The following is a 16,793-nucleotide window of genomic DNA, read 5'->3' as shown; positions in this document are numbered from 1 at the left end:
TGCCCCGGTCCGGGAAGATCCCACATGCCGCGGAGAGGCTGGGCCCATGAGCCATGGCCACTGAGCCTGCGCGTCTGGAGCCTGTGCTCCGCAACGGGAGAGGCCACAACAGTGAGAGGCCCGTGTACCGCAAAAAAAAAAAAAAGACTATGTGAAGACACAGTGAGATGGTGGCCATCTGCAAGCCAAGGAGGGAGACCTCAGAAGAAACCACCCTGCTGACACCGTGATCTTTGACTTCTAGCCTCCAGAACTGTGAGGAAATAAATTTCAGTTGTTAAAGCCACCAAATCTTTGGTATTTTGTTATGGCAGCCCTAGCAAACAAACACACCTCCCCAAGTCATACCAGTGGTTTCTGGGAGTCTCCTCTTGAGCTCAGGACAGATATGATTCCGTTCCTTCTTCTGAGTATTGGTCTCTCCTAGAAATAACAGTAACAGAATGTTAAATGGGTGAATTACTAATAAAGAGCAGAGCCAGACCTTTCCCTGTATCCCATTACTCATCTATAGGAGAGAAGACTAGAAAGTATAAAGGATTAGAGTCATTGAGATGCAGAGCTGCCCCCACATATGGTTGGGGTGCTCCCACTCAAGCCAAGTGAGAGAGCTTCCCAAGAACCAGAAAGTGGGCAGAGCTTGCACTAAGGGTAAGCAGTGTCCTTCTCTCCAGCCAGATGGTTACTGAGATGCAGGACCCAGATCCCATTGCTCCCATGGGCCCAGAGTAGGACACCATGAGTTCTTGGAACAGAACTTACAAACTAGAGATTCCTCTTGCCTGGAGAATTCTGCAGACAGGAGGCTGGAGGAGCTGCCCATGACGACAGGTCCAAAGAGAGAAGGCAGCAGAGGAAGCAGCCACACATACACTGTTTGTTGGGCAAGTGTTATGATTCTCCCTTGTGGGCCAAGTGGACACCCCAGAAGGTAGCTAGACTCAAGTCACCTTACAAGGTCCCACCAAAAAATATTAGCAGGGTTAAGGAGACTCCAGCAGGAGACCTCAACCTAGGAGGAAGGGAGTATGCAGAGCAAAAAGGGATGTGATGCAGACGGAGTGAAAAGGCAAGCTAAACCCCTTCCACTTCTGGTTCGCAGGTCAACCCTGAGCAGGGGAGGGGAGAAGTTTTGACATGAATATAAGATGGAAGTGATTATTTACACTGAGTCAGATTTTTTCTACCTGAAAATGAGTCTGTTTTGATTTATGAAAGTGACGGAAAAGCCATAGAATCTGACTAAGATGTCAGTCAGAGGTAGGGAGGAGAAACTGGACAGAGCATGTTAAAGGCTGAGATGGGAGAGGAAAGGGAGACTTTTCCTCACTGTATTCTACCAAATTCAACCTATACCATATTTCAGCACCATGACACTCAAAAACTTTAGCTATAACCACCCTGGACAGACACCATAGACAACCTCTCTATTCTCATCTCTCTGAGATGGTTCCCATTCCCTGCAGCCCATGCACAAAGCCCTCCCATTTTCTTTCAAAAACAGCAATGCCTGGGGGCTTCCCTGGTGGCACAGTGGTTGAGAGTCCGCCTGCCGATGCAGGGGACACGGGTTTGTGCCCCGGTCTGGGAGGATCCCACATGCCGCAGAGCGGCTGGGCCCCTGAGCCATGGCCGCTGAGCCTGTGAGTCCGGGGCCTGTGCTCCACAACGGGAGAGGCCACAGCAGTGAGAGGCCCGCGTACCGAAAAAAAAAACAAAAAAAAAAAACCCAGCAATACCTGATAGATATCAACTCATACAAATACAAATGCTTAAGGAGTTTGCTAACCCAGTACAATCAAACTCAACCTCGACTGAGATCACCTGGCACCACTATAATGATAATTAATCTACATTTAAACCACCAAATAAAGACAATACCAAGTAGAAACAGAATGAAGTACAGATGAGGACCATCTAAATGAAATGTCTTCCAAAATTCCAGGCTGCAGTCAGGATGCAGTGCAGTTGCTTAAATGGGTCACAGATCAGGGGAAAATCTACCAAATCTCTGGTCCCATCATAAAAGAATGATGGCTGGAAGGTATTAAGTACTGGAAGTCACAGAGGACCAAAGACACCAATTCTGTGTCTTTGGTTCTCTGTGACCAAAGAAAGTTTGCAAGAAAATGCAGTTCAGGTGAAAATGACAAGGTTACCTTTTGCTGTGAGATGTTAAATGATTTGGTTCAGCACATGCATCCGTCATCCCTACCTCAAAGTTTAGGGCTTTGGTAGTTGACAAATACGGATCCTTTCTCCTTTGCTGAATACATGGTTTAATGCTAATATATCATCATTTTTATTTGTCAAAAAATTTTATTATTCATTTCCTCTCCTTAGTTATTCGAGTTTGCTTTGTCACAAGGCTCAAATTCCAGCCCTCCAAATAGAGATGCCTGTGTACACGTTCACGGAAAATGTTGATAGGAATGGAAAAATAATACATCAGAAGATTCTGAAGCCTCTCACTCCTCAGAAGATTTCACTAATTGAGTAAAGACAGCCAAAATTTAAGAAGCAGCAGAAACCATTTGCTTTGTCATTAGCACCTGAGAAATGTTATAGGCAACAGAGAACTGAAAATATCTCTCCAATTCTCCCAATAAAACACAAAGAGTAACAGTTGCACATGGACAGATTCTTGTATTTGAACAAAGAAGAGACTATGATAAGCCACTATTATTATGGGCAGTGTATTCTACCTAGGAATTTGTTTCTATGAATTGTTTTGAAGATCGATTTGTTTCTATGCTTGTTCTACATTTAAAATTGATATCAAATTAGTCTCCCCAAAGCAAAGGGCGACACAGCTAAAGACTTCGCTTTAATACTCCCTGAAGCAGGCACTGATTTTATGAGTTTAATAACATTAAATGACCTAGGAAGCAAAGATCCATTTCCAGTGCCTAATAAAATAAACAATATTTAGTCCTCTGAAATAAAATTCTTTAATTGAAGATCAGCTATAAGGAAATATGGCACTTATACACCTTCTAAAAATGTCAGAAGGGCTTCCCTGGTGGCGCAGTGGTTGAGAGTCCGCCTGCCGATGCAGGGCACGTGGGTTCGTGCCCCGGTCCGGGAAGATCCCACATGCCGCGGAGCGGCTGGGCCCGTGAGCCATGGCCGCTGAGCCTGCGCGTCCGGAGCCTGTGCTCCGCAACGGGAGAGGCCACAACAGTGAGAGGCCCGCGTACCACAAAAAAAAAAAAAAAAAAAAAAAATGTCAGAAGACCAAAGAAGGATGATCAAATTACTAATTACTTACTAATAATAAGGAAAAATATATTGATAAATTATGTTAGAGAAAAGATTGAATTTTCTTTCTGCTGTCTGTGGAAAATGATGTTACAAAATTGCAGTCCAATGAGAGGTAAATCAAGAATAACAGCCAAAATGTAAGAGAAAAGTATAATAGAGAAGTGTTAGAAAGGTAATTCTTTAGGGGAACCCGTCTACACCGTTGGTGGGAATGTAAATTGGTGCAGCCACTATGGAAAACAATATGGAGGTTCCTCAAAAAAATAAAAATAGAGTTTCCATATGATCCAGCAATCCCACTCCTGGGCATATATCTGGACAATACTATAATTCAAAAAGATACATGCACCCCTATGTTTACAGCAGCACTATTTACAGTAGCCAGGACATGGAAACAATCTAAATGCCCACTGATAGATGAATGGATAAAGAAGACGTGGCCTATATATACAATGGAATATTACTAAGCCATAAAAAAGAATGAAATAATGCCATCTGCAGCAACATGGATGGACCTAGAGATTAGCATACTAAGTGAAATAAGTCAGAAAGAGAAAGACAAATATCGTATGATATCACTTATATGTGGAATCTAAAATAGGACACAAATGAATTTATCTACAAAACAGAAACAGACTCACAGATACAGAGGACAGACTTGTGGTTGCCAAGGGGGAAAGGGATGGCAGAGGGATGGATTGGGAGTTTAGGATTAGCAGATGAAAACTATTATATACAGAATGAATAAATAACAAGGTCCTACTGTATAGCACAGGGAAGTATATTCAATATCCTGTAATAAACCATAGTGGAAAAGAATATGAAAAAGAATATATATATATGTGTAACTGAATCACTTTGCTGTACAGTAGAAATTAACACAATGTTGTAAATCAACTATACGCCAATAAAATAAATTTTTAAAAAAAAAAAGTTACTTCTTTTATAATATTATGTTGTTTTTCTGGATTTTATAATGTTTGTGATATTTGTCACCTTTTTAGAAAATGTTACTTGTTATAAATTTTTCTCATCCTAAATAAATATTTAGTTTGATAGCTAATTTTCTATTTTTTTCTTAAGCAGATTCCACCAAATTATACAAGCTTCAGGATCCATAAAATCTGCACGGCTCCTAATCAAGTGGCCTCTACTAAGGAGGTGGGTGGAATCAGCCAGGTTTGGCCTGACATTTACCGCTATTTGCAAGTAGTTAAATATTCATGAACATACAATTTTTAAAGCTTTGGTTAAAACTGAAAAAGGCTGGACTATGCTTCAGTATGTACAACATGTGTCTTGGGAAGAGATTTTATTAAAGCCAAACAGGGAGGATATCTGTGGTAGACACTGCTAGCCTATATCCTACCAGATTCCTCTTCTTCCTGGACACACGTATGGACTACATTTCCCAGGCTCCCTTGCAGTTGGGTGTTGTAATGTGAATGCATTCTAGCCAATGGAATGTGGATGGAAGAGATGTACGTCCCCCTTCCAGACCTAGCCCATGGAAACCTCTCACCCAAGAGCCCCTATTTCTTCCCCCTCCACTGGCTTAAGGCACGCCAGCACAGTGACCTGGCAAACCACAGTCAAAGGTAAAAGAGACATGAAGTGGAGGGAAGCTGCATCTCTCTTATTCACTGCTGGGAAGGAAACCAAATTTGAACATCCATTTTGTTCTTCAAGTTAGCAAGAAATAAACTGGTTATTGTGTAGCCACTGGGATTCAGGGGTTTATCTGTTATGGCAGCTAATAATATTTCAACTAATGCTGTTTTATTACTGGAAGAATAGCATTTTTCAAAAATTATGTTATACGTAAGTTTAATGAGATCCTATTTGTATATAAAAATATGTGTATTAATGTATATATGTTTTATGTATATAAATATGTCTATAGTCACATTTTCTCTTATGGGTCACATTTTACATTACTAGTTAATAACAGACTACAGTATATGCTCAGCATTTCTGAGATTTGGATATTTTCTAATAGACATTAAAATTTCTAAAGACTTAAACCTATCCATCAATGTAATAGACCTTTAAGGATTGTGACTTCCCCTTTATTAACATTAAGCTGAGAGCCTCTTCCAAGGATGCTAGAGAAAAGAATCCTGCATTGCGATGGAGGTTCCACGAAAGGACATCTATGTTCCTCGTCCACTTTGATTCTAGGTTCCATATATTCTACGTATAAAGCAAGGTTCCATTGGACTCTCTGGGTCAAACTACATTAATGATAATAACCCATGTTTTATTGCACTTGCCCTTACTGACTCATGCTGTTCACACCGTGTCTGCCCTCACCTTCAGCTAGGTCTTGCCTCACATGTGCTTAGAATCAAGTCTTTTCAGTTTCTGCTTCTTCTAGCTACCAGGGTTCCTTCTGAGGACTTCAGCTTCTGCCAGACATCAATCAGTACCACATATGTAGGACACAAGTGCCATGGCTGGGTACCACAACAGGGGCTGAACATTGCACAGGCTTCTGGATTCCACAGGTGATTCCCCTAGGGCCCCATCGTACCTACTGTGTGCCACTGTGGTAGCTCTGAGCTGTTGCGCATTCCGATGTGCAGCATCACCTCTGCGAAGCCCTTGCTACTTCCATTGAGAACCATGCCTTCCTGCTGAGCATGGCAGTCCACAAGATTCTAGGTCTGTGGGGAGGTGGGGAAAAAGTGCCTTTTGGTCTTTTGCTCTATAATCTGCTGCACTCTGGTGTCTTAGAAAACTGCTAATAGACAAGTTTTTGGGTTTTCATATCGTTGTTTTTGCCAATCCTTAGACATGAACTATGGAGCTGGGTCAGGAATACTTTTGAATTACAGATATTTCATGGCTTTTAGAAACATGCCTTACCTATCAATCTGGATTTACTTTAGCAAGTTGGTCCTGGCTCCATCTGCCCTTAGGATAGATGCTCTTCAAGGAGACACCGCGGTGATCCAAGTTGGCCAGACTTGCTGGAATTCCATTTTAGGCTCAGGTGTGGTGAGCTTGAACCAGGTGTCTAGTTGATAAAATTGCTCTAAATACACCTAATCCTCCAAGAAAATAGAACCTTCTGTACTTTTTGTTTCTCTGAACTTCTCTGATGACAAGTTGGGGCAAATGAAAGTCCTAACACAGTGGACATATGAAAATTGTGAAATGTTCTCTGAAATGAGAACAAGGTTAATATATATTTTACTCTATTACTACTATGGGCCATTTTTTAAAATTGGGTTTTAGAAGAAAAAAATAGGAAGAGAGGTGGGAAGGAAGAGAGCAAGTGTGGACTGAAGATGAAAAGGTCTATTCATTGATTTACTCTCTGACTTACCTAGGGGGAGGAAGGTCCTTAAAAGCATTGTGAAGATCAGAGATCAGAAATTTTTTAAGGGGAGACTGATCTTCTTGATCTTTTATTTTTCTATTTGATCCACTCCCCTCCCCCTGAAAATTATTAAGCAGCTATTATAACCTGTAACCTGTGATAATGAACAAACTGCTGTGGGCAGAAGCAATCAGTGACTTCTCAGGCAAGGTCTTTGACCCACCTTATAACTGCTCTCCACTTCACCTCTAAGACAAAATGGTACCACAGTTAAGCAGCCACAGAAACCATCCACAGACCTGAAAGACAGTGAACTTGACTCTCTATGAGGAAGAGGAAGAGGGCATTAGATGACACAGGTCAAAAACTGCCTCACCTAACAGCAATAACTAACATCCAAACTAAACAAACATTGAGAGTCAAATCAGTTGGCATTTCTAACTTACACAAAAGTAAGTAACGAAAATTGAAGCATTCATTAAACATGTTTACCAGATTACCTCTTTGTGCAGCACTAGACTGGAGCAGAAGTCTACAACTGTTTACGGTATTTATAAATAGAGCCTTATTGGAACACTCTCATTAGTGTACACATTGTCTATGACTGCTTCTCACTACAATGGCAGAACTGAGTAGTTTCAGCAGAGATTTTAAGGCCCTCAGAGCCTAAAAGATTTACTATCTGCCTTTTACAGAGAATGTTTGCCAACCTCTAGACTAGGTGGATAGAGCTGTGAGGCTATTACTATGCTAAGGAAGTGGCAGTATTTGCTGCTGGGAAGTGTAAAACAGTCACCCTGTCCAGGATCCCCTTTTCTTCCTGGGCCCATAGAACAGTCTCCAGGAGAGAAATGAAGTGAAACAGACTAGTGGAAAATTATGCTTTTCATAGTGAAAAAAAAAAAAAAGCTTTCAGAAAAAGAACAGGAGACAAATATGTTATTTTTTTGTATATCAGCTACTGCTGTTTGCTACAAGATTTTTCTACAGCCTAACCACTGTTCACTGCTCAGAGCAAAAGCTGCTATTTCCAAACTAACAGAAAAGATAGATCAATGGTTTCCTGATGTTGGAATGGAAAAGTAATTTCTAAGCATAAAAGTAAAGAAAGAAACCAATAGAGTAGAAAAATGACTTATTCTCCAGTGAAATATTAAGTACAAATTATTTATGTATAAAATTTTATAAATTATAGATACGTGTTCATCCAACACATAATTTCATGTTCTTAAATGACCTAAAAGAAGAGCAGAGAAGGGCATTAGCTAAAAATGTGGAGCATAATTTGGAGTGGGAGGTAGTGCCCAGAGAAGAAGTCCCTGTGTACTAATGAAAAGCCAGTTTTCAAGACTGGGGCCCAGAATAAAGAGATGAAGGACCTGGCTGTACTGACACAGAGAAAGATCAGACAGCTGGGGTTCTGGAGGTCTGACTTTCTGGGCATTACTTCTCATGCCACAATGATACCTGCAGGAGAGGAGTTTCATGCACCACATTCCACTGGAACTGTGGGTGGGCTCATTGGCCAGTGAGAGTAGAGCTGCTGTGATTCTGTGGGGAGCATCTCACTTCACCGTGAACTGGCTCTGTATCATCATCCTCTTTGCCCTTTGTACATCCTTTTGTCATCCAGATAAGAAAAGGTATAAATAAGGAGAAAAAATAAAACCATCTCAAGCCATGAACGTCTAATTGTGTTATCTGTTAGACCCTAACAGATAGTTGGTTAAAACTATATTTTATGAAGAAAATTTTTAAAACCTTAATTAAGCCTTTAAAGCCCAATCCCAAAGCAGAAATCTGATAGTAAACTACCTGAACTGACTTAATTTTTTTTTTAATTAATTTCCTTATGTTATAAAATGCCATAAACAGAACCAAAAAGCAAATGACAACCTGGGATTATATTTGAAACATAGATAAGAGACAATGAAAGTCGTTAACAGATACAGATGTTTTCAAATCTGAAAAATAGAGATAGCCCTAAAATAGGTGAAGATCATGAATGAACAATTTGTGAAAGAACAATTGACTAATACACAAGTTAAAAGTTCAGTGTCGATAGTAAACAAGGAAATACAAATTAAAGTGAGATAATTAGTGCCTATAAAATTAGAAGGTAGTTTTTATTTATTATTTATTTATTTATTTATTTTGGCTGTGCCGGGTCTTAGTTGCAGAATGTGGGATCTTTAGCTGTGGCATGCAGACTTCTTAGTTGCACCATGTGGGATCTAGTTCCCCGACCAGGGATCGAACCCAGGCACCCTGCATTGGCAGCATGGAGTCTTACCCGCTGGATGACCAGGGAAGTCCCTAGAAGGTAATTTTTAAATGATAATATTAAATGTATTCTTTATGGTGAAGGTTAAAGGGAAGAGGTACTTTCAAACACTTTGGGACAGAGTGTAAACTTTCTAGAGGACAATTTGGCATATATATTAGAGCAGTTGTTGCCCAGTGAGGCATTTAAACACAGGAAATTTAATACAAGAGTTGATCAGATAATAGTTAGAAGGGCCAGAGAAACCAAAGGGGAAGATCATGCTACCTGGAGGTCATTAACTTCAGGACTAACTCTACCCCTTGGCCTGGAGAAGCAAAAGGAAAAAGGTGGTATTACACAGGGTCCACAAGCGCCACCACAGGCCCTGGGCAGAAAGTCAACATTGGTGTTTCTGGACTTGCTGCTGGACCCTGGAATCACCTGCAGTTGGCTCCCAAGGCTGCTGATGGAGCCAAAAGCAGGAAAAAAAATGGCTTCTACCCAACAGGCAAAGGGGTCTGGGAAATGTAGTTTGCAGGCTCCCAGTCACCTGTACAGAAGAGGGTATTAAAGGGAAAGTATGGGTCTGAGGGCCAAAATTTAAAACTCCAGTGCATGCATCAGTAGCATAAAAATGTTTATATACTGTCAATTACAACAATTTTCCTATATAAATGTTTAAGGAAATAAGTAGCAAAACACAAAAAGATTTATGTACAAGGACTTTTGTAATTGTGTCACACTCAGTAAGATTTGCCATGTCTGGTTGTTTTTCCCTTCCTGTATTCCTCGTGGTTGCAACTAGACTTGATCCATGAGTTCAGGAGTGGCATGTGTCACTTCCAGGATGCATTTAACCGCCCCTGTGAATCTCTCCACAGTCATCTTTTCCCTCTGGTACAGTGAGCAACTACATTCGAGATGGCGCTGCTGTTAGACTAGGTCCCTACATGACTATGATGTGCAGAGGTTCCTTACTAACCCCATACGTGAGTGAAAAATAAACCTCTGTTATTTTAAGCAACCGAAAATTGAGGGTTGCTTGTTATAACAACAGAGACAGACAAATTTGACTCGCACACGTGGAATGCTTTATGAGAGCAGAGAATTACAACCAATGTGTTCAATAATATGGGAAAGTGAAATAAATTACTATATATCCACGTCATGGAATATATTGTTGCCAGTGAAAAGTGCTTTTGGAGAATATTGAAAGAGATGAGAAAATCTTCACCACAGAAAATTAAGTGGAAAAAACAGAATATAAAACAATATATTAAAAAAATCAATGTATATTAAATGAGACTCATACACAAGGTTATATATAAAATGTTCTGTGCAGTGAGCACTCAAATGGTATGTTATTACTGTATAATCAGAAACATGTAAATGACATAGTACTGGGCTCAATGGATGGGCCACCCCAGATTCGGACACATGCTTGACATTCCGGCTGAGGTGGCCCTAAGCAGTGGCTTGTATTGTTCCTGTGGTCATCGTGTCAGGCAATGCTGCAGTCCCTCATGACACTTGTGGGCATGACCAGCCAGCGTCTTACCTGGACTTCCCTCTTGTTGCTGAGGCATGAGATGCTATGGGCTTTGGGCTAAATGATGGCATGGAACCCACTGGGCACCCACCAAGCGGGGCCTGCGAGGTTGCATGTTGCAGGCAAGGATGTGGGAAGTGCCACTGACGCATGCCTACACTCCAGCTCACCCTGAGGACTGTGTCTTATGCTACAGATGCAACAGTTGCCATCTTGGATCTAGCCTCCCTGACAGACAGCTGAGACAGCTGATGGAGGGAGCAGGTGGTGCAACCTGGAAGTGTGGGGCAGTAACTCCTTGCAAAGCAAACTTTGATCACTGGATATCAGAGGATAATTCTTCTCCCTACCACCACCAAAAAGGAACTGCAACAGATTCATAACAGCTTTCTGAAGACATCCTGCAAGAACGAGCAATCAACAGCACTTGTCACTCAGCTGTGGCCAGCTTCGTAACCCGCTCTCCTTCTTCCTTTGCCTCCCTCTTGCTTCCTGGGATTGGGCTCCCCAGTGAAGTGTTTTAAGGTTTAGCCTTAGGCACTGTTTTCTAGGGATCAGCCTCAGACAGTTAATTATACTTCTATACATGTTTCATGGTTCCAAGTATAAGAGCAATGCTTCTAAAATAGCTTACACGATGGGACTTACCTGGTGGCAGAGTGGTTAAGAATCCGCCTGACAATGCAGGGCACACGGGTTCGATCCCTGGTCCGGAAAGATCCCACATGCCACGGAGCAACTAAGCCCGTGAGCCACAACTACTGAGCCTGTGCTCTAGAGCCCGCGAGCCACAACTACTGAAGCCTGTGTGCCTAGAGCCCGCGCTCCACAACAAGAGAAGCCACCGCCATGAGAAGCCCGTGCACCACAACGAAGATTAGCCCCCGCTCGCCACAACTTGAGAAAGCCCGCGTGCAGCAACGAAGACCCAACACAGCCAAAAAATAACGAAATTAAAAAATAAAATAAAATAGCTTACACGATCCCGTCCCCATCTACCTGATAGCAGCACACATCCATGTCTCCTGCCAACGTCACCTCCCAATCTCTTTGAGGAAGAAACAGAGGTGAGGATAAGACATAGAACATACGATGGAGGCTTTAGTGCCATAATTGCTTGAATCTCAGCAAAGCTGTATGAGTTTTAGATATTTGATTATTTTAGAAATGCAAAGAAAAGAGCACAGCAACATTTCATTTCCCAAGGGATGACAGCAGATGCGAGGCTTGCTAACACAAGCATATATAGCTTTGCTAACGCTTTGCTATAGAAGGGTTCCATCACAGCATGTCGTAGCTACCACAGGAAGTTTATTTCTTCTTTCTTCCTATATCTGACCTAACCTTCTGCAGCCTCATTCACCTACTTGTACCTGGAGGACCTAGACAAGCTCTTTTGTGATTGGTTTCTGACCCACACCAGCCTGGAAGAGCTCAGAAATAGCTATCAGCCAGGTCTCTCCAGCATGGATGTGTGCTTCTGTCCCCCTGGGCCCCTGGCTGGCCACCTTGAACTTCACAACTTCAGAGCTTGCCTGGGCCTGAGCCTTTCTGTGCTTGAAGCCAGGCTCCTCTGATTCCCGACATTTGGGTGTCCTGTGACCTGTGAGTCATCTTGCTCGTTGACTCCTGGCCTGTTTTCACTTCCTGACATCGGAGCTAGTGCTGGTAACTGCTCACCTTTCAGGCACTGACCCTTGGCATATGGCAGATGTTGCTGGCCCCAACTTTTGCTTTGACTGAATCCCTAGCCTCCTACATCTTGTAGCATAAAATATGCTCACTCATTTTTAAATACAACTGTCTTTTGTTCACACTAAATAGTACTAAGTATTTACCAACGGTCTCATACTTGATGAAAGCAGAAGCCAAAAGGAGTTATTTAATTGTGATCATGAAAGCTAAGAGAGGAGTCTTTTATGAGAACAAATTCTCTTAATAGAAATATCAGTAATACTTTGCTGAGTACCTACTAGGTACCAGGTACTCAGCTAGGACTTTTACAACTATTAGCTCATTAAATCATCACAACAGCCCTATGAGGTAAGTACTCTTATTGCCGTTTTACAAAAAGGTGGAGAGTATCCCTTCCATTTCATTACCTCTCCGTGTTGTAAAACAGTTGATCAGTACCTTGAAATCTCTCACCAGTCTTATTGTCTCTCTCATAACAAAAATAATGACTTAATAATAGATATTAATTTTAATGTGGCCTCAGTATCTTAAATTTATATTATTCTCTTATTGGTCATCTTCCAAGCCAACCATAACAACCCCACAGTACAATTTAGCGTTAGGTGTCAAAACTAAAAATATCCATTCCTTTTCATCTCAAAATTTCACTTCTAAAAAATTATAAATTCTCCTAGTAGATAAATATATGGAAAAGAGTGTTTACCACAGTGCAGTTTATAGTATCAAAAAACTAGGAACAAATTGACTATGCCTCAGCAAGAGACTCATTAACTCAATAAAGGCACATTCGTACAATGGCCTACTATATACTATCAATCCACTGCAAAGGAGAAGGTATATCTATATGAACTAACATGGAAACATGTCCAAGATATGGTATTGAATGAAAAAAGGTAAGACTACAGATTCTATTAATGCAAAAAATTGTATTTATACATTATACAATTTAAAAATTTATAATATATAACATATTTATATAATGTCTGAAACACTAAGTTATTAATATTAGTGATTTCTCTGTGGCATGAGATCAGTTATGGGGGTAGCAGTGGGGGCCTTCATTTTCTATTTTATATGCAATTATATTTTTTACATTTTTGAAGCATATATAATTTTTATAATAAGAAACATTAAATATATCAATTTCTATTTTGAAATTAAAATTTCCATGGAAGGCAAAGTTTCCATTTAGTTATTTTTCACTCCAGTGAACAGAGACTGACTGTCCTCATGAAAACTTTAGTTCTTGTCCTCATGTGAAAGGTGCAAAAATCCCCTATTCTTATTCTTTGCTCATCAGTTGCCAGTGTGGTATTAGATGAATTCAATCTTTCTTACACAAGTCAATATTTAAGAATTCCAGCATATTGTAAGTTACATATTTGTTTTTTTACTTCCTCCTTTTTTTTATATAATTTTATTTTTATACCAGGGTGACGTGTGTTTGGAAATCATTGTGATGTTCATATTACATAAACAGAGAAGCATATTGAATTCCATGGATTATCTCACATTAACCCAGTTAGATCAGATGTTAGTGTCTGTGCTTACAAGAGATTCTAAAAAATCTTTAATGTGTTTTGAGATAATGGATTCCTCATTCCTTATATGGACTTGATAAATAAGGAAGGATCAAATGCAGAAAGGTTTAAGTAGGGAAAAAATGCATACCCCATGAATTCAGCTGTGTTACCCAACTTGTAATTATTCAAAGGTTTCCTAAGAATCAGTAATTGAAATTAAATTCACATCTGGGTCCCAAGTTTATATAAGAAACTAAGTTATCTAAATTTTGGGTTATCAACTTAATAAATTATCCCTAGTGTTTCTAGCCTTAGAATTCTACTCTTGTTTTAGGGAAACCCCCTCTGCCTTCTTAGATATAAACGTCTCACTATAAAAATAGTAGTGAGGGACTTCCCTGGCAGTCCAGTGGTTAAGAATCCATGCTTCCATTGCAGGGGGCACAGGTTCGAATCCTGGTGGGGGAACTAAGATCCTGCATGCCACGTGGTGTGGCCAAAAAAAAAAGTAGTGAATAGCAGTAGTAGTAGTATTGCACATATTTTCTTAGTACCTTAGATTTATTATGTGCTTTCACAGCTACACACAACTTCAAAACTCACAGGAACCCAGTTTTACAAGGAAGTCCATCATGACTGTTAGTGCCAAAGGAACCCACAAGGCATCCCTTTGCAGCCCTTTGCATGGACTTGAAGACAGGTTTTATTTGTTTGTTTGTTTTTTGGCTGTGTTGGGTCTTCATTGCTGTGCACGGGCTTGCTCTAGTTGCAGTGAGCGGGGGCTACTCTTCGTTGTGGTGCGCAGGCTTCTCATTGTCATGGCTTCTCTTGTTGCAGAGCACAGGCTCTAGGCGCACAGGCTTCAGTAGTTGTGGCACATGGGCTCAGCAGCTGTCGCTTGCGGGCTCTATAGCTCAGGCTCAGTAGTTGCGGCGCACGGGCTTAGTTGCTCCACGGCATGTGGGATCTTCCCGGACCAGGGCTTGATCCCATGTCCCTTGCATTGGTAGGCAGATTCTTAACCACTGTGCCACCAGGGAAGCCCTGAAGACAGTATTAAGGTGAAATGCTTATAGGTACATCTTCAGAAAATAGTCTAAAATAAATGGATCTCTCTTCCAGTTTCTATATAAATGAAATCTCTTTGGAAAAATAATAAACAATAAGCATAACTAATATTTGAAACATTAATCAAAACAAAAATGTATGAACCAAAGATGTTTTATCAATCCCAAACATCCCTCAAGTATTGAGGTTGAAAATCAGAGACTATTGTACCCAGACCCCCTTCACTAGGAACCTGCTAGCAGACAAGCTTCACTCAACCATGAGACAACTGGGAAATACTGGCAAAGGAACTGGTGGTGAACATAAACACATTTAGAAATGGGACTAAAATAAATTCAGAAATGAGTAGAAAATTATATGCAAATATTATGTGCTCTGATATTGTAAAACTAACACATCTAACAAAATGTGGGAGGAAAAGGGGAGAAAATGGATCATAGCCCAAAATGTAAAAGCTAAAACAATAAAGCATTTAGAAGAGAGCATAAGAAAATGTCTTAGTGACTTGGGGGTAGGCAAAAGCTTCTTAGACAGGTCACTGGAAGCAATAATTATAAATTTTAAAAATAATCAAATGTCAGCAAACTAAAAAAGTCTGCTTATCAAAATATGCTGCTATGAAAATGAATAAGCAAGCCACAGACTAGAAGAAAATATTCTTAAAATGTATATCTGGGGCTTCCCTGGTGGCGCAGTGGTTGAGAGTCCGCCTGCCGATGCAGGGGACACGGGTTTGTGCCCTGGTCCGGGAGGATCCCACATGCCACGGAGAGGCTGGGCCCGTGAGCCATGGCCGCTGAGCCTGTGCGTCCGGAGCCTGTGCTCCGCAACGGGAGAGGCCACAACAGTGAGAGGCCCGCGTACCGCCAAAAAAAAAAAAAAAAGTATATCTGGCAAATAACTGGTATCCAATATATTAGAACAAATAAACAAATGTACAACTCAATATAGAGCAAATAAACAAATGTACAACTCTATATAGAGAGACAAAGCACCTAATTTTAAAACGGGCAAAATAATTTAATACACATTTTGTAAAATAAAATATGCAAATGGCAATAAAGGAATGAAGAGTGCTCAACATTATTAGTCATCAGGGAAATGAAAATTAAAACCATTAAGATACTACTACACATCCACTAGAATGGATAACATTTTAAAAGACTGACAACACAAAAGTTGGTGAGGAATGTGGAGAAACCAGCACTCTTATACATTGTGAGTGTGGATATAAAATGGTACAACCAGTTGGGAAATGGTCTCAAAGTTTCTTATAAACTAAACATACACCTATGGCATACCCTATGATCCAGTAATTCTACTCCTAGGTATTAACCAAAGAGAAATTTCAAAAGCTCACAAAAACACTTGTACAAAAATGTTCATAGGAGCTTTACTCATAATAGCCCCAAACTGGAAACAAAGTGTGTGTTAATAAGAGAATATACAACAAACTGCCATATGTTCTTACAATGAAGTACTACTGAGCAATAAATAGGACTAAATCACTGATACAAGCAACTGCATGGATGTGTCTCAAAGACGTTATGAATGTCTTTGTGTCTGAATGAAATGAACGTCTGAGTGAAAGAACTCTTACTCAATGAGTACATACTGTGTGCTTCTATTTCTGTGAAGTTTTTAAACTGGTGAAAGTAATTTATGGTGGAAAAAAATCAGAAGTCTGCCTCTGGGAGGGGAGTGGGGATTGACTGGGAAGGAGCCCCAGGGAAATTTTGCAGGGGCAATGGTAACCTTTTATATCTTGTTAGGGGGTTGGGTTACACAGGTGCATGGAATTTTCAAAACTAGCAAAGGTATACTTATACTTTGGGTGCTTTACAGCATATACTTATACTGTGGGTGCTTTACAGCATACAAATTTTACACCAAAAGAAAAATACTTTAAATAAATATTAAAATCTAGTTAATGATATATATGCTGAGGTATTTAAGAGTAAATGTATTAATATCTGCAGTTTAATTTGAAGTGCATCAAAAAATGAGATGGATTGACCAATAGCTAGATGGACACATATTGATAAAGCCAATATAGTAATATGTTAATTACAGCATCTGGGTAGTGGGCATATGGGTGTTCAC

General features: G+C 40.4%; 1 protein-coding gene across 17 annotated transcripts in view; it reads right to left on the bottom strand.

Moving 5' to 3' along the window:
* The window catches only part of FEZ2 (fasciculation and elongation protein zeta 2), a 216,632-nt gene that overhangs the window by 55,987 nt on the left and 143,852 nt on the right, over positions 1–16,793 (bottom strand). For 5 of the 17 annotated variants that reach the window (XM_060169098.1, XM_060169109.1, XM_060169110.1 and 2 more), the window contains exons 1-6: positions 11,404–11,432; positions 8,057–8,208; positions 6,813–6,888; positions 6,133–6,283; positions 5,798–5,930; positions 349–423 (exon numbers count right to left, since the gene is read on the bottom strand). In XM_060169098.1, the coding sequence (XP_060025081.1) occupies positions 349–423; positions 5,798–5,891 (169 nt within the window). In that variant the 5' untranslated portion in view covers positions 5,892–5,930; positions 6,133–6,283; positions 6,813–6,888; positions 8,057–8,208; positions 11,404–11,432. Of the gene's footprint in view, positions 1–348; positions 424–5,797; positions 5,931–6,132; positions 6,312–6,812; positions 6,889–8,056; positions 8,209–11,403; positions 11,453–16,793 lie in introns of those variants that run through there. The other 12 variants (XM_060169099.1, XM_060169112.1, XM_060169103.1 and 9 more) reach the window with 10 other exon arrangements.

Source organism: Lagenorhynchus albirostris, chromosome 13 (genome assembly GCF_949774975.1).
Source record: "Lagenorhynchus albirostris chromosome 13, mLagAlb1.1, whole genome shotgun sequence".
NCBI classification, from domain to species: domain Eukaryota; kingdom Metazoa; phylum Chordata; class Mammalia; order Artiodactyla; family Delphinidae; genus Lagenorhynchus; species Lagenorhynchus albirostris.
Note: the sequence above shows the minus strand (reverse complement) of the source record. Positions and strands in the feature narration are given on the sequence as shown.